The following is a 24,155-nucleotide window of genomic DNA, read 5'->3' as shown; positions in this document are numbered from 1 at the left end:
GACAAGGATCCACTCACCTTAGAAGGGATTAAATGTACAAATGTACATAAATCAAAGAAAATGTGTAAGGACCAAATATTGAGAGAACACAGAACATTATAAGAACAATGAATGTACTGTTTAAATGTAAGACAATCATGTTACTGGTAATGATGTGTAATTGATACCTGATGACTTGACGGTCTGTGTTGGAATTGAGGAAACAAATGGATTGTGTTTTGTCTGTTAAAATATTTAATTCCTGTTATAAAGAGACAATACAAGAATTATCGTCCGTCTGTTCCTTAATGTTCATGAACCATGGTCATGGACGTAAACAAGGAATTAATGAATGACATGAATGAATTGATGCACTCATACCATGAACACATCAGCCGGCTCTGCGCATCCAGCTGTCACTGCCCAATCGGCATGCCAAAGGACACCGCGTCATGTGGACTATAACTCACGTGGTGGATGTGACATATGCCTCGCCAGCTGGCTGTTCTCATGATCAAATCGTGCAGCGCCTCAGCTGTGGCATGATCTGTCCGACCTGCCATCGACATGCTGTGTGAATGTTGCGAGCATGATCAGATGGCAGTGTGACCTCATCTTGCCCACCGTTCAAATGGGTTTCCGGCACGAGTGACACACGAATGTAGAATGCATGTGCTGTGGCCAAATGGTTGTGGCAACTGTTGGAGGCCTTGGAGGCAGCTCTGAGTTTTCATGAGGGGCATTTGAATCCTCCTTTGTGCATGATTCAACCTCAGTCATGTTATGTGTGAAGGGGCCATTATAACATTCCTTCGTTAAGTTCATTAATAGTCATTTTATTCGCTTAGTGCACTGTAAATACTCCAAATTCTGTTGAGTTGTATTAACTCATCTCTGGGAGCTGTGGTTCTTATTTCCATTCCGTGATGCATAATTTACGATTTTAAATCACAGGCTTTCACAGAATTCTCGTACTCATCTAAGTTTTTACAAAAGCTTTGGTAAAAACACTTTGATTTGTACATTAGCAGGATTGGGTAGGATTACTTTGAAATGTAACCCAAAAGTAATCAGATTACAAGTAATCCAAATGTATGTACATACATACATGTAATCCACATGTATTCTTTCAAAGTAATCCTACCCAACCTTGTACATTAGTTGGCGGTGGATTCGAACATCCTCCATTGAAGAATAAGCCTGGATGTGTCACCTCTTTTTCGCTGTGGTATGTGTGCATGTGAGAGATGTGTTGTTGGCTTGTTGTGATGTGACTTCACTTCCTGGACAGCAGCTGATTCTCTAACTCTTCCAGCCGAGCTGTCATTCCAGCAAGTGGAACATTGATTAAGGAATAATCAAGACAAATATCCAGCAGGGCTAGGATCAGTTGTGGACACAGTTCAGCTAATCCGACAACAGATAATTATCAAAGCTAATGTTTTTGCTGGTGGATTAGCTTTTCAGATAAGTTTTAAAACCATCACCGGACCAATTATCTTCCCATAAGTTTAGTTCTGATAACTTTCAGTCCGTTAACATTTTTTTTTTTTTTTTTGCTGGTAAAGTGAGCAAAAGTTTAATGGTCAAAAACGTTTGTAAACCCTAAAATCAAACATTTTAGCCCATCAATTGTGTGTTTATTTATGGCAGACTGGCTGTCACTTGCTGATGACATCATCATTAAGCGCAAAACGTGATTGGCCGGTCAATGCAAGGAGCATTGTGGGTAGTGTAGTTCAGGCTCACTTTTGATGTTACAATGTTACTTATCGTCCCTTGTCCATTGGAAATCTGTTGCAAAACCCATCACACATCATGCAAAAAGAATTATTTAAATATCTAAAGGACACTGGGTTACTTCATCGCATCTAAACAAATGCCTATGGCTGCCAGGAGGTAAGGTTCCTTAAAATCAAATCAAATCAATTTTTTTTATAGCACCAAATCACAACAAACAGTTGCCCCAAGGCGCTTTATATTGTAAGGCAAAGCCATACAATAATTACGGAAAAACCCCAACGGTCAAAACGACCCCCTGTGAGCAAGCACTTGGCTACAGTGGGAAGGAAAAACTCCCTTTTAACAGGAAGAAACCTCCAGCAGAACCAGGCTCAGGGAGGGGCAGTCTTCTGCTGGGACTGGTTGGGGCTAAGGGAGAGAACCAGGAAAAAGACATGCTGTGGAGGGGAGCAGAGATCGATCACTAATGATTAAATGCAGAGTGGTGCATACAGAGCAAAAAGAGAAAGAAACAGTACATCATGGGAACCTCTCAGCAGTCTACATCTATAGCAGCAGAACTAAGGGATGGTTCAGGGTCACCTGATCCAGCCCTAACTATAAGCTTTAGCAAAAAGGAAAGTTTTAAGCCTAATCTTAAAAGTAGAGAGGGTGTCTGTCTCCCTGATCTGAATTGGGAGCTAGTTCCACAGGAGAGGAGCCTGAAAGCTGAAGGCTCTGCCTCCCATTCTACTCTTACAAACCCTAGGAACTACAAGTAAGCCTGCAGTCTGAGAGCGAGGCGCTCTATTGGGGTGATATGGTACTACGAGGTCCCTAAGATAAGATGGGACCTGATTATTCAAAACCTTATAAGTAAGAAGAAGAATTTTAAATTCTATTCTAGAATTAACAGGAAGCCAATGAAGAGAGGCCAATATGGGTGAGATATGCTCTCTCCTTCTAGTCCCCTTCAGTACTCTAGCTGCAGCATTTTGAATTAACTGAAGGCTTTTTAGGGAACTTTTAGGACAACCTGATAATAATGAATTACAATAGTCCAGCCTAGAGGAAATAAATGCATGAATTAGTTTTTCAGCATCACTCTGAGACAAGACCTTTCTGATTTTAGAGATATTGCGTAAATGCAAAAAAGCAGTCCTACATATTTGTTTAATATGCGCTTTGAATGACATATCCTGATCAAAAATGACTCCAAGATTTCTCACAGTATTACTAGAGGTCAGGGTAATGCCATCCAGAGTAAGGATCTGGTTAGACACCATGTTTCTAAGATTTGTGGGGCCAAGTACAATAACTTCAGTTTTATCTGAGTTTAAAAGCAGGAAATTAGAGGTCATCCATGTCTTTATGTCTGTAAGACAATCCTGCAGTTTAGCTAATTGGTGTGTGTCCTCTGGCTTCATGGATAGATAAAGCTGGGTATCATCTGCGTAACAATGAAAATTTAAGCAATACCGTCTAATAATACTGCCTAAGGGAAGCATGTATAAAGTGAATAAAATTGGTCCTAGCACAGAACCTTGTGGAACTCCATAATTAACTTTAGTCTGTGAAGAAGATTCCCCATTTACATGAACAAATTGTAATCTATTAGACAAATATGATTCAAACCACCGCAGCGCAGTGCCTTTAATACCTATGGCATGCTCTAATCTCTGTAATAAAATTTTATGGTCAACAGTATCAAAAGCAGCACTGAGGTCTAACAGAACAAGCACAGAGATGAGTCCACTGTCCGAGGCCATAAGAAGATCATTTGTAACCTTCACTAATGCTGTTTCTGTACTATGATGAATTCTAAAACCTGACTGAAACTCTTCAAATAGACCATTCCTCTGCAGATGATCAGTTAGCTGTTTTACAACTACCCTTTCAAGAATTTTTGAGAGAAAAGGAAGGTTGGAGATTGGCCTATAATTAGCTAAGATAGCTGGGTCAAGTGATGGCTTTTTAAGTAATGGTTTAATTACTGCCACCTTAAAAGCCTGTAGTACATAGCCAACTAACAAAGATAGATTGATCATATTTAAGATCGAAGCATTAAATAATGGTAGGGCTTCCTTGAGCAGCCTGGTAGGAATGGGGTCTAATAAACATGTTGATGGTTTGGATGAAGTAACTAATGAAAATAACTCAGACAGAACAATCGGAGCGAAAGAGTCTAACCAAATACCGGCATCACTGAAAGCAACCAAAGATAACGATACGTCTTTGGGATGGTTATGAGTAATTTTTTCTCTAATAGTTAAAATTTTGTTAGCAAAGAAAGTCATGAAGTCATTACTAGTTAAAGTTAATGGAATACTCAGCTCAATAGAGCTCTGACTCTGTCAGCCTGGCTACAGTGCTGAAAAGAAACCTGGGGTTGTTCTTATTTTCTTCAATTAGTGATGAGTAGAAAGATGTCCTAGCTTTACGGAGGGCTTTTTTATAGAGCAACAGACTCTTTTTCCAGGCTAAGTGAAGATCTTCTAAATTAGTGAGACGCCATTTCCTCTCCAACTTACGGGTTATCTGCTTTAAGCTACGAGTTTGTGAGTTATACCACGGAGTCATGCACTTCTGATTTAAAGCTCTCTTTTTTAGAGGAGCTACAACATCCAAAGTTGTCTTCAATGAGGATGTAAAACTATTGACGAGATACTCTATCTCACTTACAGAGTTTAGATAGCTACTCTGCACTGTGTTGGTATATGGCATTAGAGAACATAAAGAAGGAATCATATCCTTAAACCTAGTTACAGCGCTTTCTGAAAGACTTCTAGTGTAATGAAACGTATTCCCCACTGCTGGGTAGTCCATCAGAGTAAATGTAAATGTTATTAAGAAATGATCAGACAGAAGGGAGTTTTCAGGGAATACTGTTAAGTCTTCTATTTCCATACCATAAGTCAGAACAAGATCTAAGATATGATTAAAGTGGTGGGTGGACTCATTTACTTTTTGAGCAAAGCCAATAGAGTCTAATAATAGATTAAATGCAGTGTTGAGGCTGTCATTCTCAGCATCTGTGTGGATGTTAAAATCGCCCACTATAATTATCTTATCTGAGCTAAGCACTAAGTCAGACAAAAGGTCTGAAAATTCACAGAGAAACTCACAGTAACGACCAGGTGGACGATAGATAATAACAAATAAAACTGGTTTTTGGGACTTCCAGTTTGGATGGACAAGACTAAGAGTCAAGCTTTCAAATGAATTAAAGCTCTGTCTGGGTTTTTGATTAATTAATAAGCTGGAATGGAAGATTGCTGCTAATCCTCCGCCCCGGCCCGTGCTACGAGCATTCTGACAGTTAGTGTGACTCGGGGGTGTTGACTCATTTAAACTAACATATTCATCCTGCTGTAACCAGGTTTCTGTAAGGCAGAATAAATCAATATGTTGATCAATTATTATATCATTTACCAACAGGGACTTAGAAGAGAGAGACCTAATGTTTAATAGACCACATTTAACTGTTTTAGTCTGTGGTGCAGTTGAAGGTGCTATATTATTTTTTCTTTTTGAATTTTTATGCTTAAATAGATTTTTGCTGGTTATTGGTAGTCTGGGAGCAGGCACCGTCTCTACGGGGATGGGGTAATGAGGGGATGGCAGGGGGAGAGAAGCTGCAGAGAGGTGTGTAAGACTACAACTCTGCTTCCTGGATAGTCACGGTTTGGAGGATTTAAGAAAATTGGCCAGATTTCTAGAAATGAGAGCTGCTCCATCCAAAGTGGGATGGATGCCGTCTCTCCTAACAAGACCAGGTTTTCCCCAGAAGCTTTGCCAATTATCTATGAAGCCCACCTCATTTTTTGGACACCACTCAGACAGCCAGCAATTCAAGGAGAACATGCGGCTAAACATGTCACTCCCGGTCTGATTGGGGAGGGGCCCAGAGAAAACTACAGAGTCCGACATTGTTTTTGCAAAGTTACACACCGATTTAATGTTAATTTTAGTGACCTCCGATTGGCGTAACCGGGTGTCATTACTGCCGACGTGAATTACAATCTTACCAAATTTACGCTTAGCCTTAGCCAGCAGTTTCAAATTTCCTTCAATGTCGCCTGCTCTGGCTCCCGGAAGACAATTGACTATGGTTGCTGGTGTCGCTAACTTCACATTTCGCAAAACAGAGTCGCCAATAACCAGAGTTTGATCCTCGGCGGGTGTGTCGTCGAGTGGGGAAAAACGGGTAGAGATGTGAACGGGTTGGCGGTGTACACGGGGCTTCTGTTTAGGGCTACGCTTCCTCCTCACAGTCACCCGGTCAGCCTGCTTTCCCGGCTGCTCGGGATCTGCCAGGGGGTAACTAACGGCGGCTAAGCTACCTTGGTCCGCACTGACTACAGGGGCCTGGCTAGCTGTAGAATTTTCCACGGTGCGGAGCCGAGTCTCCAATTCGCCCAGCCTGGCCTCCAAAGCTACGAATAAGCTACACTTATTACAAGTACCGTTACTGCTAAAGGAGGCCGAGGAATAACTACACATTTCACACCCAGAGCAGAAAAGTGCGGGAGAGACATGAGAAGCCGCCATGCTAAATCGGCTAAGAGCTAGTAGCTACGCTAAGCTAGCGGATTCCTAAAAACACGCAAAGTGAATAATGTGTAAATAATTTAGAGGTGATTCAGCAGAAGGAGTGCTTTAGTTAAGGCACATAAAGATTACACTGGGAAACAAATCGTAATCTAGATAACTAGATCAATCTAACTGCGCAGATTAAACAGATACAGAAAAACACTGCTGTGCTCCGGAACAGGAAGTGATACAATACCGCAGTGAGAGCCAACCACCAGTAGATAAATGCATGAATTAGTTTTCAGCATCACTCTGAGACAAGACCTTTATAATTTTAGAGATATTGCGCAAATGCAAAAAAGCAGTCCTACGTATTTGTTTAATATGCGCATTGAATGACATATCCTGATCAAAAATGACTCCAACATTTCTCACAGTATTACTAGAGGTCAGGGTAATGCCATCCAGAGTAAGGATCTGGTTAGACACCATGTTTCTAAGATTTGTGGGGCCAAGTACAATAACTTCAGTTTTATCTGAGTTTAAAAGCAGGAAATTAGAGGTCATCCATGTATTTATGTCTGTAAGACAATCCTGCAGTTTAGCTAATTGGTGTGTATCCTCTGGCTTCATGGATAGATAAAGTTGGGTATCATCTGAAAACAATGAAAATTTAAGCAATGCTGTCTAATAATACTGCCTAAGGGAAGCATGTCTAAAGTGAATAAAATTGGTCCTAGCACAGAACCTTGTGGAACTCCATAATTAACCTTAGTCTGTGAAGAAGATTCCCCATTTACATGAACAAATTGTAATCTATTAGATAAATATGATTCAAACCACCGCAGCGCAGTGCCTTTAATACCTATGGCATGCTCTAATCTCTGTAATAACATTTTATGGTCAACAGTATCAAAAGCAGCACTGAGGTCTAACAAAACAAGCACAGAGATGAGTCCACTGTCTGAGACCATAAGAAGATTATTTGTAACCTTCACTAATGCTGTTTCTGTACTATGATGAATTCTAAACCCTGACTGAAACTCTTCAAATAGACCATTCCTCTGCAGATAATCAGTTAGCTGTTTTACAACTTTCAAGAATTTTTGAGAGAAAAGAAAGGTTGGAGATTGGCCTATAATTAGCTAAGATAGCTGGGTCAAGTGATGGCTTTTTTAAGTAATGGTTTATATACTGCCACCTTAAAAGCCTGTGGTACATAGCCAACTAATAAAGACAGATTGATCATATTAAAATCGAAGCATTAAATAATGGTAGGGCTTCCTTGAGCAGCCTGGTAGGAATGGGGTCTAATAGACATGTTGATGGTTTGGAGGAAGTAACTAATGAAAATAACTCAGAACAATCAGAGAGAAAGAGTCTAACCAAATACCGGCATCACTGAAAGCAGCCAAAGAGAACAATATGTCTTTGGGATGGTTATGAGTAATTTTTTCTCTAATAGTTAAAATTTTATTAGCAAAGAAAGTCATGATGTCATTACTAGTTAAAGTTAAAGGAATACTCGGCTCAATAGAGCTCTGACTCTTTGTCAACCTGGCTACAGTGCTGAAAAGAAACCTGGGGTTGTTCTTATTTTCTTCAATTAGTGATGAGTAGTAAGATGTCCTAGCTTTACGGAGGGCTTTTTTTATAGAGCAACAGACTCTTTTTCCAGGCTAAGTGAAGAGCTTCTAAATTAGTGAGATGCCATTTCCTCTCCAACTTACGGGTTATCTGCTTTAAGCTGCGAGTTTGTGAGTTATACCACGCAGTCAGGCACTTCTGATTTAAAGCTCTCTTTTTCAGAGGAGCTACAGCATCCAAAGTTGTCTTCAATGAGGATGTAAAACTATTGACGAGATACTCTATCTCACTTACAGAGTTTAGGTAGCTACTCTGCACTGTGTTGGTATATGGCATTAGAGAACATAAAGAAGGAATCATATCCTTAAACCTAGTTACAGCACTTTCTGAAAGACTTCTAGTGTAATGAAACTTAAACTTATTCACAGACTAAGGTTAATTATGGAGTTCCACAAGGTTCTGTGCTAGGACCAATTTTATTCACTTTATACATGCTTCATTTTCATTGTTACGCAGATGATACCCAGCTTTATCTATCCATGAAGCCAGAGGACACACACCAATTAGCTAGTAACTGCTTTTTTGCATTTACGCAATATCTCTAAAATTAGAAAGGTCTTGTCTCAGAGTGATGCTGAAAAACTAATTCATGCATTTATTTCCTCTAGGCTGGACTATTGTAATTCATTATTATCAGGTTGTCCTAAAAGTTCTCTGAAAAGCCTTCAGTTAATTCAAAATGCTGCAGCTAGAGTGCTAGCAGGGACTAGAAGGAGAGAGCATATGTCACCCATATTGGCCTTTCTTCATTGGCTTCCTGTTAATTCTAGAATAGAATTTAAAATTCTTCTTCTTACTTATAAAGGTTTTGAATAATCAGGTCCCATCTTATCTTAGGGACCTCATAGTACCATATCACCCCAATAGAGCGCTTCGCTCTCAGACTGCAGGCTTACTTGTAGTTCCTAGGGTTTGTAAGAGTAGAATGGGAGGCAGAGCCTTCAGCTTTCAGGCTCCTCTCCTGTGGAACCAGCTCCCAATTCAGATCAGGGAGACAGACACCCTCTCTACTTTTAAGATTAGGCTTAAAAACAAAACAGACTAATTTTAACATTATTTTATTTTATTTCTTTGTGGCTGACGGTATCGCCAAGACTCGGTGAGAGAGAGGAGCTCTCACGGTGCAGCTGTGTACAGACTGGGACGTTTCTTCACGTTTAGACCATTTTGGATAATCTCAGGGCGATTATTTTTTCAGAATCCCACTGAAACTAACAGGTAAGAATTTATATTTACTACGTGTATTTTACTCTGCCAATCAAGGCAGGAATGGATGCATTTTGGTTGTTTAAGCCGCAAGGTTGAAAGTGTGTGGAAAAAAGCAGGAGCTTTTTAGTTTGTAAATGACGGTGTATCTACAAGTAATACCGAGATAAACTGTGACTTCTAATGTTGTGATTTACTGCTATTAAAAGATGATGACAGTGTTTGGGGTTTTAGTTTTTTATTCATTCATTTTTCGTGCGTTCTTATGTGTTTGTGATCCTTGAATTTACCTAGCAGCCCCTGCAGTGCTTAAAGTAAAACTGGTTTATCAGAAGCCGGCAGTGTAATGTGATGTGGCCGCGTCCAAATCAATGCTAATAGTTATCGGTTATTTGTAATAAATTTTTTTAGCGGTTTATCATCATAAAAGATAACTTTTCAGTTATCTGATTAATGGTTATCAAAGCTAACTTTTTTAGTTAGCTATGCCCGCCACTGGCTATGATGAGACACATAACTCCTGGTACAATACGTATCATGACACTTGCGAATTGATACGTACTGCGAATATCTGCAGACTGGAAGTGGTGGTCTAAAGGTGATACCTATGATCAGATTTAAAAGTGTTATTTCAATACATTCCACTTGGTCTGCACACATAGTCTAAAACCTCAATGCTATGTTATAAACACTGAAAATGAACATTAAACACTAAGGATAAAGTTGGTAGTTTGCTGTTTGGATGACTTTGAGTAAAGGATATGTCTCTGTGTGAGCTGATCCAGGCTGCTCACGGTGGCCTGCTGGAACTCCAACAGGTTCTCACAGGAGCATGGATCCTTCACCTCAATCTCCCCCTGACTCTCCTCTGCACATGAACAAGGAGGAAGACAAAACATGTTATTTCATAGGTCTTACAGTTTGAAAATGACATTCATGTCATGTTGTGTGTTACCTCCATCCACAGTCATTAAATTTGGTGACTTTTGTTTAAGTTACTCACTCATCTTCAACCAATTACCTGGGATCGGGTCGCAGGAGCAATCGCTCCAGTACGGGACCCCAAACTTCCCTTTCCCGGGCCACATTGACCACTTCTGACTGGGGGATCCCAATGCGTTCCCAGGCCAGTGTGGAGATATAATTTCTCCACCTAGTCCTGGGTCTTCCCCGGGGTCCCTTCCCACCTCCCTAGGGAGGTGCCCAGGAGGCATCCTTACCAGATGCCCGAACCACCTCAGCTAGCTCCTTTCAACACAAAGTAGCAGTGGCTCTACTCCGAGCACCTCACAAATGACCGAGCTTCTCACCTTATCTCTAAGGGAGACACCAGCCACCCTCCTGAGGAAACCCATTTTGGCCGCTTGTACCCACGATAGAGTTTGTTTGTTAAATTTTATTCATATAGCTCATGACCATAGATGACAGTAGGAACAAAGTTTGACCGGTAGATCGAGAGCTTCATCTTTTAGCTCAACTCATTTTTTATCACAGCAGTATAGTAGAGTGAATGCGATGCTGTCGCTGCTGCATCAATTCTCCGGCCAATCTCGCACTCCATTGTCCCCTCACTCGTGAACAAGACCCTGAGGTAAATGAATTCCTTCACTTGGGACGAGACCTCATTCCCTACATGGAGTAGGCAATCCATCCTGTTCATCATCCTGCTGAGAACCCTGGCTTCAGATCTAGAGGCTACGAACCGATCCAGTGAGTGTTGGAGGTCACAAGCTGATGAAGCCAACAGGACCACATCATCTGCAAAAAGCAGTGATGAGACCCTGAGACCACCAAACTGAAGACCCTCCTCCCGCCAACTACACCTTGACATCCTGTCCATGATAATCACAAACAGGATTGGTGAAAAGGCACAGCCCTGGCGGATGCCATCCCCCACTGGAAACTAGCCCAACTTACTGCTGAGCACTCAAACACAGGTCTCGCTTTGTGAGTACAGAGAGTGGATGGCTCTGACAAGGGAGCCCCTCACTCCATAATCCCGCAGCACCTCCCACAGTATCTCCCGGGGTACCCAATCATACGCTTTCACCAAGTCCACAAAACACATGTAGACTGTATGGGCATTCTCCCAGGCACCCCCAAGGATTCTTGTGAAAGTGAAGTCAGTTGTTCCATGACCAGGACGGAAGTAGCATTGTTCCTCTTTAATCTGAAGTTCGACTATCAGCTGAACTGTCCTTTCCAGCACCCTGGAGTAGACTTTATCCGGGAGGCTGAGTAGTGTGATGCCCCTGTAATTGGCACGTACTGTCTGGTCCGCTTTTTTAATATTGGGACCACCACCCCAGTTTTCCGCTCCTTAAGCACTGTCTCAGACCTCAACGCAATATTGAAGAGACATCTCATCCAAGATAGTCCCTTCACACCCAGAGCTGTCAGCATGTCTGGATGGATCTCATCAACCCCCGGAGCTTTGCCACTGCAGAGTTTTTTGTCTACCTCAGTGACTTCCACCGGGGAAATTGATGATGGTCTCCCATTAGCTTCAATCTCTGTACTACAGACTGTTGCAGGAGTTCCTCAAAGTGCTCCTTCCAGTGCTGATTACCTCCTCAGTTGTGGTCAACAGAATCCCATCCTTACTGCATACAGCTTAGATGGTTCCTCGTTTTCTTCTCCTGAGGTGCCGCATGGTCCTCCAGAAGCACCTTGGTGCCAACCGAAAGTCTTTCTCCATGGTTGCTCCGAACTCCTCCCACACCTGCTGCTTTGCCTCCCCCTCAACAGAGGGGGCCACCCTTTGGGCCTGTCAGTACCTTGCAGCTGTCTCCATACTCCACCAAGATAACATATCCTGGAAAGACTCCTTCTTTAGTCAGACAGCTTCCCTGACCACCAGTCTCCACCACGGTGTTCGAGGGTTATCACCTCTTGAGGGACCTAAAACCTTCAGTCAACAGCTCCCTGCTGCAGCTTCAGCAATGGAAGCTTTAAACATTGCCCATTCTCATTCAATGCCCCCAACCTCCACAGGGATGCCAGAATTTAATGTAATTGTGAATAATATTTTTAAACAGTACGGTGACTTCAAAAAAATGTTTTTTTTTCATGTTTACCTTAAATTTTCAGAAAGGGCCGAGGACAGTTTCAAAAGAAATTTGCAATTTACCCACCACTCAAAGAACACTAGATGATATGTTCACTGTGTAGCTAACTTGGGTTTTACACCCATAAAAAAAATTTACATATTGACTATATAACACTACACATATCGAAGAGCAACATTTTGTATAGCCTGATTGAAATATCAGTTGGTGGATAACATTGGCTAACATGAACAAATAAACAATGCAGAAAAACATATTGGCTGTTGGCAATTGTATCATTGTACAGTTTCTGTAGCAGATGGCACTCTAGACTGCATTGTTATCTGTATGAAATACAGGGAATATAGCAATCAGCATATCCGTCTGTTAGTCCCTTTATCTGTTTTTGCTTGTTAGTGCAATATCTCAAGAAAGAGTTGATCAGTTTAATTCATATGCTTCTGGGGAAAACCTGGTCTTGTTAGGAGAGACGGCATCCATCCAACTTTGGATGGAGCAGCTCTTATTTCTAGAAATCTGGCCAATTTTCTTAAATCCTCCAAACTTAAAGCCTCCAAGGCTTTTAAGGTGGCAGTAATTAAACCAGTACTTAAAAAGCCATCACTTGACCCAGCTATCTTAGCTAATTATAGGCCAATCTCCAACCTTCCTTTTCTCTCAAAAATTCTTGAAAGGGTAGTTGTAAAACAGCTAACTGATCATCTGCAGAGGAATGGTCTATTTGAAGAGTTTCAGTCAGGTTTTAGAATTCATCATAGTACAGAAACAGCACTAGTGAAGGTTACAAATGATCTTCTTATGGCCTCAGACAGTGGACTCATCTCTGTGCTTGTTCTGTTAGACCTCAGTGCTGCTTTTGATACTGTTGACCATAAAATTTTATTACAGAGATTAGAGCATGCCATAGGTATTAAAGGCACTGCGCTGCGGTGGTTTGAATCATATTTATCTAATAGATTACAATTTGTTCATGTAAATGGGGAATCTTCTTCACAGACTAAGGTTAATTATGGAGTTCCACAAGGTTCTGTGCTAGGACCAATTTTATTCACTTTATACATGTTTCCCTTAGGCAGTATTATCAGACGGCATTGCTTAAATTTTCATTGTTACGCAGATGATACCCAGCTTTATCTATCCATGAAGCCAGAGGACACACACCAATTAGCTAAACTGCAGGATTGTCTTACAGACATAAAGACATGGATGACCTCTAATTTCTTGCTTTTAAATTCAGATAAAACTGAAGTTATTGTACTTGGCCCCACAAATCTTAGAAACATGGTGTCTAACCAGATCCTTACTCTGGATGGCATTACCCTGACCTCTAGTAATACTGTGAGAAATCTTGGAGTCATTTTTGATCAGGATATGTCATTCAATGCGCATATTAAACAAATATGTAGGACTGCTTTTTTGCATTTGTGCAATATCTCTAAAATTAGAATGGTCTTGCCTCAGAGTGATGCTGAAAAACTAATTCATGCATTTATTTCCTCTAGGCTGGACTATTGTAATTCATTATTATCAGGTTGTCCTAAAAGTTCTCTGAAAAGCCTTCAGTTAATTCAAAATGCTGCAGCTAGAGTGCTAGCAGGGACTAGAAGGAGAGAGCATATCTCACCCATATTGGCCTCTCTTCATTGGCTTCCTGTTAATTCTAGAATAGAATGTAAAATTCTTCTTCTTACTTATAAAGGTTTTGAATAATCAGGTCCCATCTTATCTTAGGGACCTCATAGTACCATATCACCCCAATAGAGCGCTTCGCTCTCAGACTGCAGGCTTACTTGTAGTTCCTAGGGTTTGTAAGAGTAGAATGGGAGGCAGAGCCTTCAGCTTTCAGGCTCCTCTCCTCTGGAACCAGCTCCCAATTCAGATCAGGGAGACAGACACCCTCTCTACTTTTAAGATTAGGCTTAAAACTTTCCTTTTTGCTAAAGCTTATAGTTAGGGCTGGATCAGGTGACCCTGAGCCATCCCTTAGTTATGCTGCTATAGACTTAGACTGCTGGGGGGTTCCCATGATGCACTGAGTGTTTCTTTCTCTTTTTGCTCTGTATGCACCACTCTGCATTTAATCATTAGTGATTAATCTCTGCTCCCCTCCACAGCATGTCTTTTTCCTGGTTCTCTCCCTCAGCCCCAACCAGTCCCAGCAGAAGACTGCCCCTCCCTGAGCCTGGTTCTGCTGGAGGTTTCTTCCTGTTAAAAGGGAGTTTTTCCTTCCCACTGTTGCCAAGTGCTTGCTCACAGGGGGTCGTTTTGACCGTTGGGGTTTTCCCGTAATTATTGTAAGGCCGTGCCTTACAATATAAGGCGCCTTGGGGCAACTGTTTGTTGTGATTTGGCGCTATATAAATAAAATTGATTTGATTTGATATGTAACATAAGAATGTACTTGGGTGATCCATGATACTTTGTATTACTGATTTGTGAGCAGTGAGGGGATATGTCATCTCTTGATGGCTCTTGTTTACACTGCTGTCAAGTATGGTTGGGACCCCATCACCTCTTGGTCACATTAGCTACAAGAGACAGATGAAAGGCACCCAGCTGTCATTCATTTTCAATCATGGTGGGCATTTTACAGTGACAAGAGTCAAGCAACCTATGATGCCATCGAGGCAAGGCCAAAACAATCGATATATCTGTATTTCCAAGTTAAACATCCAATTACCATCATTGCATTTGTGTTTCTTGATTCTTTCATATGTCCACAGTCAAAAAGCTGGTAAACCTAGACATCACTAACAGCTAGCAGTGCTAATTGCTTCAAAGTCCTGTGTCTATGGCGCCGATGTCCCTTTCAGATTACTAACGTGTCTTCGTATTCTCTTCCAGGCTTCCTGGTCATGCGGTCATGCTCTTGCAAAATCAGATAAACATGTGCAGCTGTCTCGTAGACAAATAAAATACAGCACTGTAAAGCATAGGACTGGAATTCACTTGCTTGGAGGGGAAAAGTCTGTTGACAATGCAATATATTCTGGGTTGATTTTGCCGATATGCAATAGGGAGAATTATTGCTGCCCATGTAATTACTGCGTTTGCCATCACCATCTCCTGTCTGCTGCTGCATTTATCAAGTATTCCGCTATAAAGTTTGGTCTGACTTTTTCTGTTGTCAGCATGTGAATGCAGTCATGTGTTTTCTGTTCATTAAAAAAAAAAAAACACCTGTTTGGCTGATTAAACAATTTAAAAAATAGTAGCCACTCCAGCTCTAAGAATAATGTTCGGTCCCCTTTTAGGACTTTATAAAATGTTTAATATCACATGATGCATTTATACTGTACAGTATCTTTGAGTCCCGGTTGTTCCGCGTACCTGGACAGACGTTGAGTTTGAGGTTCTCAGCGATGGTGTTGATGGCGGTGAAGTCGGTGGTGTAATAGAAATGTTTCTCCACAGGCTCTGATGCAATCTCACGGAGTTCATCTTCCACAGCTTTTCCAACACCGACAGCGTACATAGTGATGCCTGTAAAAATATGTGCACGTCATTAATATGACTCTGTTTTGATACTGTTTGCTTAATTGTTATCAGTGAGCTCCAGTGTCATTTTTGGTTCAATTTCCTCCTCGTAGTGATTCTTCATGCCTCATACACATGTTACTTCATGATTTTATCAGTTCAACAGAATATCAGTGTGCTTCTCATTTCAATGGGATTTCTGATGAATTCTGAATGAGGTGCATGATGTTTACTTATTGTTATTCCACAGAAAACAAAAGATTTTTTGTATTCTGAGGGATAGGTATCAACTTGCATCTGTCTGTCCACCTGTGAGTTTTGTTAACAGGACTCCTAAACAGTTTAGTGGATTTTAATGAAATGTCTCAGTGTCCGGACACTGGAAGTTGGTCAGTGTTGGGGGCGTTGAGAGTGTCTTGGCTCGATAATAACATATTACGTGCTTTGCAGCAACGCAGCATTTGTGATTTTTGGAGTTTTCATGCATTGTTCTCTACAATAGACAGCAAATTTGAAAATTATATTGATGTATGCGTACTAGCATATTCAGCTACGTAGAATTAATACCAGTTTTATTCATATAGCACTTCAGCTTAAAGTAGTTTGCAGAACAAACCTCAATTAAAAACAGACTGTCAAATGATGATGCTGTCCTCCAAAGGACTGGGAGGACAGCATCATCTTGAGCCTCTACAAGGGCAGGGGCGATGCCCTTGACAGGGTAACTACCGCGGCCTCAAGCTCACTGACCATGTGATGAAACTGCTGGAGCTGGTGCTGGAGTCATACATGCAACCCATGGTCAACATCAATGAGATGCAGTTTGGTTTTGTACCCGGCAGAGGATCCACAGATGCCATCTTCATCGTGCGGAGAGAAACTGCAAGATAAGTTTCTAGCTGCCAACAGACCTCTGTATTTCTGCTTTGTTGACCTAGAGAAGGCTTTTGACCGAGTACCGCGGAAAGTGCTGTGGTGGGCGATGAGGAGCGTTGGGGTAGGGGAGTGGGCAGTGAGCGTCATCCAGGGCACGTACTCTAACGCGAGAAGCCGCATGCACATCAACGGGCAGCTTAGTGACGAGTTCTCTGTGGGAGTCGGTGTCCACCAGGGCTCAGTCCTGAGCCCCTGCTCCTTATCTTCGTCCTGGAAATGCTGTCGAGGGAGTTCCACACGGGCCTGCCATGGGAGCTTCTCTACGCAGATGACCTTGCCATTATTGCCGATTCCCTCGATGAGTGTGTCAGCCGCCTCAAAGCTTGGAAGGAGTAAATAATCCAGGGATATGATGATGTCACTAGTTAATAATAGTGTATTTCCTTGAATAAAAGCCTGGGCGTTTATTTTTTTCCAAACTGTGCTCAAGCCCAGCGCCTAAACAAGGCAGGCCATAATTCAAGTCTGGTAATTACTAACAAAATGGTTCTTGCTACCTGTACTGTAATATAGTGTTATGATTCACAGATATCCCTGGGTATGATGAACCAAAGACAGCCGCTTTAGATCACAGCTCTCTGCATGGCTGTCAACCCTTTCCATAGCCTTAAATAAGATTTTTTTTTTTTCCAGACCGGCCATTATATCTCTCTTTAAGGTCAGGCGTTTAACCCTCTGGAGTCCAGGGTATAATTGGCCATTTTTGGCTACTTTTGGTTTTACCTTTAAAAAGTGTTTACTTGGCCTTGTTTGGTGTTATTTTTTCAGCACAACCTCACCTGTGTGACTTTACAGTTTCTCATTCATTGTGACCTACTGTATTAACACAGTAACATTAACAAACCATTTTCATAACTTAAAATGTAAATATAAATTGTGAATTTCAAAAAAATATGTACAAATGTAGCAAAAACAAAGTTAAATACAACTATTTACGTAAATGCAGGAAATGCTTCAGGCGTTTTTGTACAATTATTTACAAAACAGTCAAATATCACAATAAGATTTAGAATGTAAATATAAATTGTACATTTCAAAAACATAGTGCAGGATATGCTAATGCTAAACTATTTACAAAACAATCTGATGTCAAAATAAGATGCAACACAAATTATTTGTGCCACTGAAAAAAAATAATTCCTGTCCAACACAACAAAGAGGGGCACATCGCAGGCCTGACACTTACACAGTGCGTCAGTCCTCTTGTTGTCCACCTGAAGGCATCGTTGGCACCTCAATCTGCCTTTTGTGGATTTTTGGTGAGGATATGTGCCTGTCACAATTGACAAAGGAACGTGGTTCTGGCTCCTGTTCTGTAGGACACCTGTTTTGTCTGTGCCACACAGTTGATACACCAGTTCCACCATAAAGTCCTTTTGTGCCATGGGCTGCACTTGCTTGACAATGCTGATCTCACCATGCGAGATGAATGCATTTGTGGTTGCAATGTCAAGGAAGTGCAGCAACACTGTCCTGTACCAGCACAGAGTTTTCCGATGGGTGGAGTAGTACTGGATAAGCTGGTCAGATAGGTCGACTCCACCCATGTTTTTGTTTCCAATGAAGTTGGGACGTTGTGTAAAATGTAAATAATAACAGAATACAATGATGGCTGCGCATGTGCTCATAAACGTGCAGCAAAAAATGACAATAACTAATGAAAATGCATGGCGTAAAAAAATACTCATAAGTCAATAGTAGAGAAGCTTGAATCTTCGACTGGACTGGGTTGCTTGACGCGAGGACGTTTCACTTCAATACGCAGAAGCTTCCTCAGCTAAAATTCTTGTTCTGGAAGTCTGACTTCTGTCTGACTCTTGTAGAGAAGAATAAGACAGAAGCCAACAAAAGCTGGAGTTTTAAACCTAACCAGACCCCTCCTACTGAGAGGCAGACTGCTATAGGCTAGTGACTAAACAATAGCTCTAATTAGCAACTATTGTGCTGTAGGTAGCACACCTAATGGCAGGGTCACAGGACCATGTCCATGTCCTGCCATTAGGTGTGCTAACTAGCCGAGAGACGTAGTCCCTCCAGCATGTCCTGGGTCTTCCCCGGGGCCTCCTCCCAATGGGACGTGCCTGGAACACCTCTCCAGCGAGGCATCCAGGGGGCATCCGGAAAAGATGCCCGAGACACCTCAGCTGGGTCCTTTCGACATGGAGGAGCAGCGGCTCGACTCCAAGCTCCTCCCGAGTGACTGAGCTCCTCACCCGGGGTCTCCATTGTCATATTTTGTGCTTGATAATGTGCCACAGATTTTCAATCGGGGACAGGTCTGGACTGCAGGCAGACCAGTCTAGTACCCGCACTCTTTTACTACTAAGCCACGCTGTTGTAACACGTGCAGAACGTGGCTTGGCATTGTCTTGCTGAAATAAGCAGGGATGTCCCTGAAAAAGACGTTGCTTGGATGGCAGCATGTGTTACCTCAGTGTTTCAGCATTGATGGTGCCATCACAGATGTGTAAATTGCCCATGCCATGGGCACTAACACACCCCCATACATCACAGATGCTGGCTTTTGAACTTTGCGCTGGTAACAATCTGGATGGTCTCTTTCCTCTTTTGTCTGGAGGGCAGGACGTCCATGATTTCCAAAAACAATTTGAAATGTGTACTCATCAGACCACAGCACACTTTTCCACTTTGCGTCTGTCTATTTCAAATAATCTCAAGCCCAGAGAAGGCGGCGGCGTTTTTGGATGTTGTTGATGTATGGCTTTCACTTTGCATGGTAGAGTTTTAACTTGCACTATAGATGTAGCGACGAACTGTGTTAAGTGACAATGGTTTTCTGAAGTGTTCCTGAGCCCACACAGTAAGATCCTTTACTCAATTATGTCAGTTTTTAATGCAGTGCCACCTGAGGGATCGAAGGTCACGGGCATTCAATGTTGGTTTTCGGCCTTGCCACTTACGTGGAGAAAGTGCTCTAGATTCTCTGAATCTTGATTATTTTATGGACTGTAGATGATGGAATCCCTAAATTCCTTGCAATTGAACGTTGAGAAACATTGTTCTTAAACTGTTGGACTATTTTTTCATGTAGTTGTTAACAAAGTGGTGATCCTCGCCCCATTTCAGCTGAGCCTTTTAGGGATGCTCCTTTTATCATCATGACACTCACCTTGCAGCATCCAGTCAAAATTAGTTAGCCCGGACTGATGGTTTAAGGATTTTATTAATTCTTTGCCGTTCTCAAACCAACATAAGAGCTATGTAAAAAAGGCAAAAGAAATAAAACAATACATTAGAACACAGATTACTTGTGAGTTTTAACTTCATATTCTACTCTTTACTGAAGACATAACATGCTTATTTACAACATACTCCTCGATAAATTTACCGTACCTTGTAGCCACTTTCGACTGAAACTAAATTTTCTCTCCCCGTTTAAGCTCCATCACGTTTCTCCTTGCGTTTGCTCACCTTTTTCGTTTTTACCTTGTGTCAAGTTACCTTCCGATACGGTCCTTTTTGGATGCACTTCCGGGTTAAACGGCAGTACAAAAATAGAAGCATAATAAAACATCTAATGGAAATAAACTTTACCCCTGGGTCATCACACTCCCACCAAATGATTTGGTGTTTTAACACACTTTAACACACAAATTATTTCCTTATATGAAATAACCCTTTTACAGAAAATTATGAACTTATAAACCTTCCTGCATTTTGTATTGAACTTTATCTCTAACAAGCTTCTAATAGCAGAATAAACTTATGAACTGGGCATTCTATCACAGATACCTTACTCACGCGTTCACCTCTTTTGCTCAGATTTTTATCTCCAAGCAATACTTTTACCCGTCTTACGAGCCCATCTTTGTCTGTTACAGTCTCTGAGACTCTTCCGAGCCTCCACACAGATCGTGGTTGTGTTTCATCCGTGTCCATTATTATGTCACCTACTTGAATGTTTCTCTTAGGCTTGTGCCATCGTTGTCTGACCATGATGTTGTGGAGGTACTCCTTCCTCCAACTGCTCCAGAACTGCTCTGCCAGATACTGCACTTGGCGCCATCTCTTTTGTCCATACAGGTCCTTCCGAACAAACCTTCCTGGGGGAGGTAAAGCAGTGGTAGCCTTCATGGTGATGAGGTGATTAGGAGTCAGTGGTTCCAAACTGTTCGGATCGTTGAGGTTGTCTGTTGTGAGTGGGCGGCTGTTTACGATCGCTGCTGCCTCGTACAAAAAGGTCCTTAAGGAAGTGTCATTGAGTCGACCAGGCGAGAGGCTGAGTGCATAGTTCAGAATATTTCTCACAGTCCTTATCTGTCGCTCCCACACTCCACCAGCATGGCTTACATGAGGTGCATTGAAGACAAAGTCACATTGCTTTTCTGTGAGGAAAGTTACCAGTTTGTCAGCATCAACTTCCTGTAGAGCTGCATTCAATTCATTTTTGGCACCTACAAAATTGGTACCGTGGTCACATTTAATCTGTTTGACCGAGCCTCGTAATGCAATAAAGCATTGCAGTCCATTGATAAATGCATCAGTTGTGAGATCATCTAACATCTCAACATGAATGGCACGAGAATAGAAACATGTGAAGAGGAGACCATATCTTTTGTGTTCTTTCCGTCCTTGTTTTGTCAGAAATGGACCAAAAACATCCATGCCGCAGTAAGTAAAAGGTGGAGAGGGTTCCATTCTTTCCATTGGGAGATCACTCATTTTCTGACATTCCACAGGTCTCCTAAGTCTACGACAAAACACACACTGGCGAACATAGGATGCAACAGCTTGACTCAGTCTGGGAATCCAGTAGCCACTGGATCGAATTTTATTCATTGTCATGCCTTTGCCTTGATGATTAACCCTTTCATGGCAACGTGCAATTATCAGTTTTGTGACATGATGTTCTCGAGGAATGACAGTCGGGTGTTTGAATAAGCTCAGAAGGGATGAGTGATGCAGTCGTCCTCCCACCTTGAGCACAGCATCTCTGTCCAAAAACGTGTCAAGAGGGTGCAGTTTGTTGTTACTTGGTAATGGTCTACCTTTGCTTAGTAACTGTATTTCTTCCTGATATGCTTGTCTTTGGAGAGCTTTGATGATTACAAGCTCTGCTTTTTGTCGTTCACTCACAGTAGAGTGTGCATTTGATTTATCTTTTAGCAGACGGTGTCTGAGACGTGCTACAGCACTGATGGCATGAGACCAGGATGAAAACTTTACCAGTCGGTCAGCAAGACTCACATGTTCGGCTGTTTGTGTGTGTAATGTTTGCACCTTCCTCAGTTCTGGGTCTCCGATTGGAAGTTCAATACTCTCCTTTGTGGGGTGGTGTATTTCCTTTTCCCACAGGAATTTAGGACCTGTGAACCACTCAGATGACAGTAGTTCATCCATTGTTGTTCCCCTGGATGCCTTGTCTGCAGAGTTTTCACAGGTGGGAACATAAAACCACTGTTGTGGGATTGTACTATTGCGAATCTTCTGTACTCTATTCGCGACAAAAGTGTGGAAGCATCTTGCTTCGTTATTTATGTATCCTAGGATGACCTTCGAATCTGTCCAAAAGAACTCTTCCACATTGTCATACAGTAGCTCTTCTCTGAGCATGTTACTCACTGTGACAGACTGCTGCTGCAGTGAGTTCCAACCTTGGGATGGTGGTGACCTTTGTGGGAGAGACACGATCCTTTCCCATGACAAAAGCACAATGAACATCTCTGTTACTGTTTATCAGTCTTAGATATGAACACTGTCCGTATCCAGTGGTGCTTGCATCTGAGAAATGATGCAGTTCCTTTTTCACCACTTCTCCAAAGCCATCAGGCACATAACATCTAGCTATCTGCAATTTCTCCAGTTTGATGAGATCTTTTCTCCAACACTCCCACCATGGCCTTAGATGTTCAGGCAGTGGGTCATCCCATCCAGTACCTTGACGACACATCTCCTGCAGGATTTTTTTGCCATTGAGGAGGTAGGGGGCGACAAATCCCAGAGGATCGTATAATGCTGCTACAGCAGACAACATCCCACGCCATGTAGGAGGTTGTTCTCTCAGCACAAAGTTGAATGTGAAGCAGTCCTTTTCTATGCTCCAGTGAATACCCAGTGCTCTCTCTGTTGTCTCAGAGAAAGCAAGGTCCTTTGTTTTGATGTCTTTTGCATGTTCTGATGCTGGTATGCTGTTTAGAAGTGCATCGCTGTTCGATACAAACTTGTGTAGCCGCAGACCACCTTTTGCACAAATTTCACGAGCCTCTTGTGCCAGCCGTATACCATCTTGTACTGTCTTTGTACTTGTTAGTCCATCATCCAAATAAAAGTCTCTGGCTATGAACTGAGAACCTAGTGGGAATGCAAGACTGTTCTCATTGGCTAGGTGTTTTAGCCCATAATTTGCACAGCCTGGGGAGAAGACAGCACCAAACAGATGTACTGTCATCCTGTACACTTGTGGCTGTGTGCTTACATCTCCATTTTTCCACCACAAGAAGCGGAGGTAGTTGCGATCATTCTCTAGGACTTGAAACTGGTGAAACATTTTCTCTCTGTCACACATTAGAGCTATTTGATGCTGCCGGAAGCGTAGAAGAACACCTGTCATATTGTTGATCATGTCTGGTCCAGTCAGGAGTTGCTCATTGAGACTGGTTCCTTTATGCTTGGCTGAACAGTCAAAAACCACACGCAGCTTATCAGGTTTCTTTGGATGATAGATGCCATGATGTGGTATATACCATGTTTCACCAGGAAATACATCATCTTGAGCTTCCTCAGCATCACCTCTTTGACTGATGTCATTCATGTACTTAACATAATCTTCCTGGTATGTCTCGTCTCGGGCAAATTTCCTCGAGTTGGTTAAGTCGGACCTCTGCGAGCTGTCTGTTATCAGGCATCTGTGGTCTTTCCTTAAAGGGGAGTGGCATTTCATAATGCCCTTGTTCAGTTTTCCTTATGCCTTTCTTGAGTTTGTCGAGGAAGATGAGATCCTCTTGTGACACTGTTCTGTCATTTTTGCTGACCTCTTTGAAGTCACTTTCCAATGCACAAATTGCATCCATGGGAGTTACTGGAGGGATCTCTTTTACAGTAACACGGTGACAAAGGCTACCTGTCATATCAGTCTCAAGGCAAGGTTCTGAGCTGCCAACTATACTCCATCCTAAGTCTGTCTGCACAGCATAAGGCTCATCATCTTGGCCTAGTATCACTTGTCTTGGTGCTAAGGCTCGGGGACAGTTATAACCAATCAAGAGAGCTACTTCACAACTGAGGAGTGGTGGGACTTCATCGATGATTGGTGATAAATGACTCCAGCGTTTGGCTGTTTCACAAGTCGGTATGTGATTGCGGTTTGCAGGAATACAGTCCTTTGTGTATGCAGGAGGGACCTGGATAACTGTTGCAGAGCTATAGCACCTAACGCGAAGACCACACACCTTTCCACTACTTACAACTGTATTCTTTCCCATCATGGTAGTTAGTTTTAGTTTCACTGGACAAACATCGGCTTGCAGTTCATGACTCACACCCTGATCAATAAAGGCGGTGTCACTTTGTGTGTCCAATAGTGCATAGACAAGTTTTTCCTTGCATGGATTTGCAGCTGATGACACC

At 42.1% G+C, this 24,155-nt stretch overlaps 1 protein-coding gene across 1 annotated transcript in view; it reads right to left on the bottom strand.

Annotated features, from left to right (window-relative positions):
• Positions 1-359: 359 nt before the first annotated feature.
• Positions 360-24,155, bottom strand: part of matn4 (matrilin 4) — a 157,173-nt gene continuing 133,377 nt past the window's right edge. Inside the window, exons 15-17 of the mRNA XM_034165921.1 lie at positions 15,486-15,638; positions 9,851-9,955; positions 360-1,314 (exon numbers count right to left, since the gene is read on the bottom strand). Coding sequence (XP_034021812.1) covers positions 1,256-1,314; positions 9,851-9,955; positions 15,486-15,638 — 317 coding nt within the window. The 3' untranslated portion in view covers positions 360-1,255. The remainder of the gene's footprint in view (positions 1,315-9,850; positions 9,956-15,485; positions 15,639-24,155) is intronic.

The sequence above is a fragment of the Thalassophryne amazonica genome, chromosome 3 (genome assembly GCF_902500255.1).
Source record: "Thalassophryne amazonica chromosome 3, fThaAma1.1, whole genome shotgun sequence".
In the NCBI taxonomy this organism is placed as follows: domain Eukaryota; kingdom Metazoa; phylum Chordata; class Actinopteri; order Batrachoidiformes; family Batrachoididae; genus Thalassophryne; species Thalassophryne amazonica.
The sequence above is the reverse complement of the archived record's forward strand: the minus strand, read 5'-3'. Positions and strand labels throughout refer to the sequence as shown.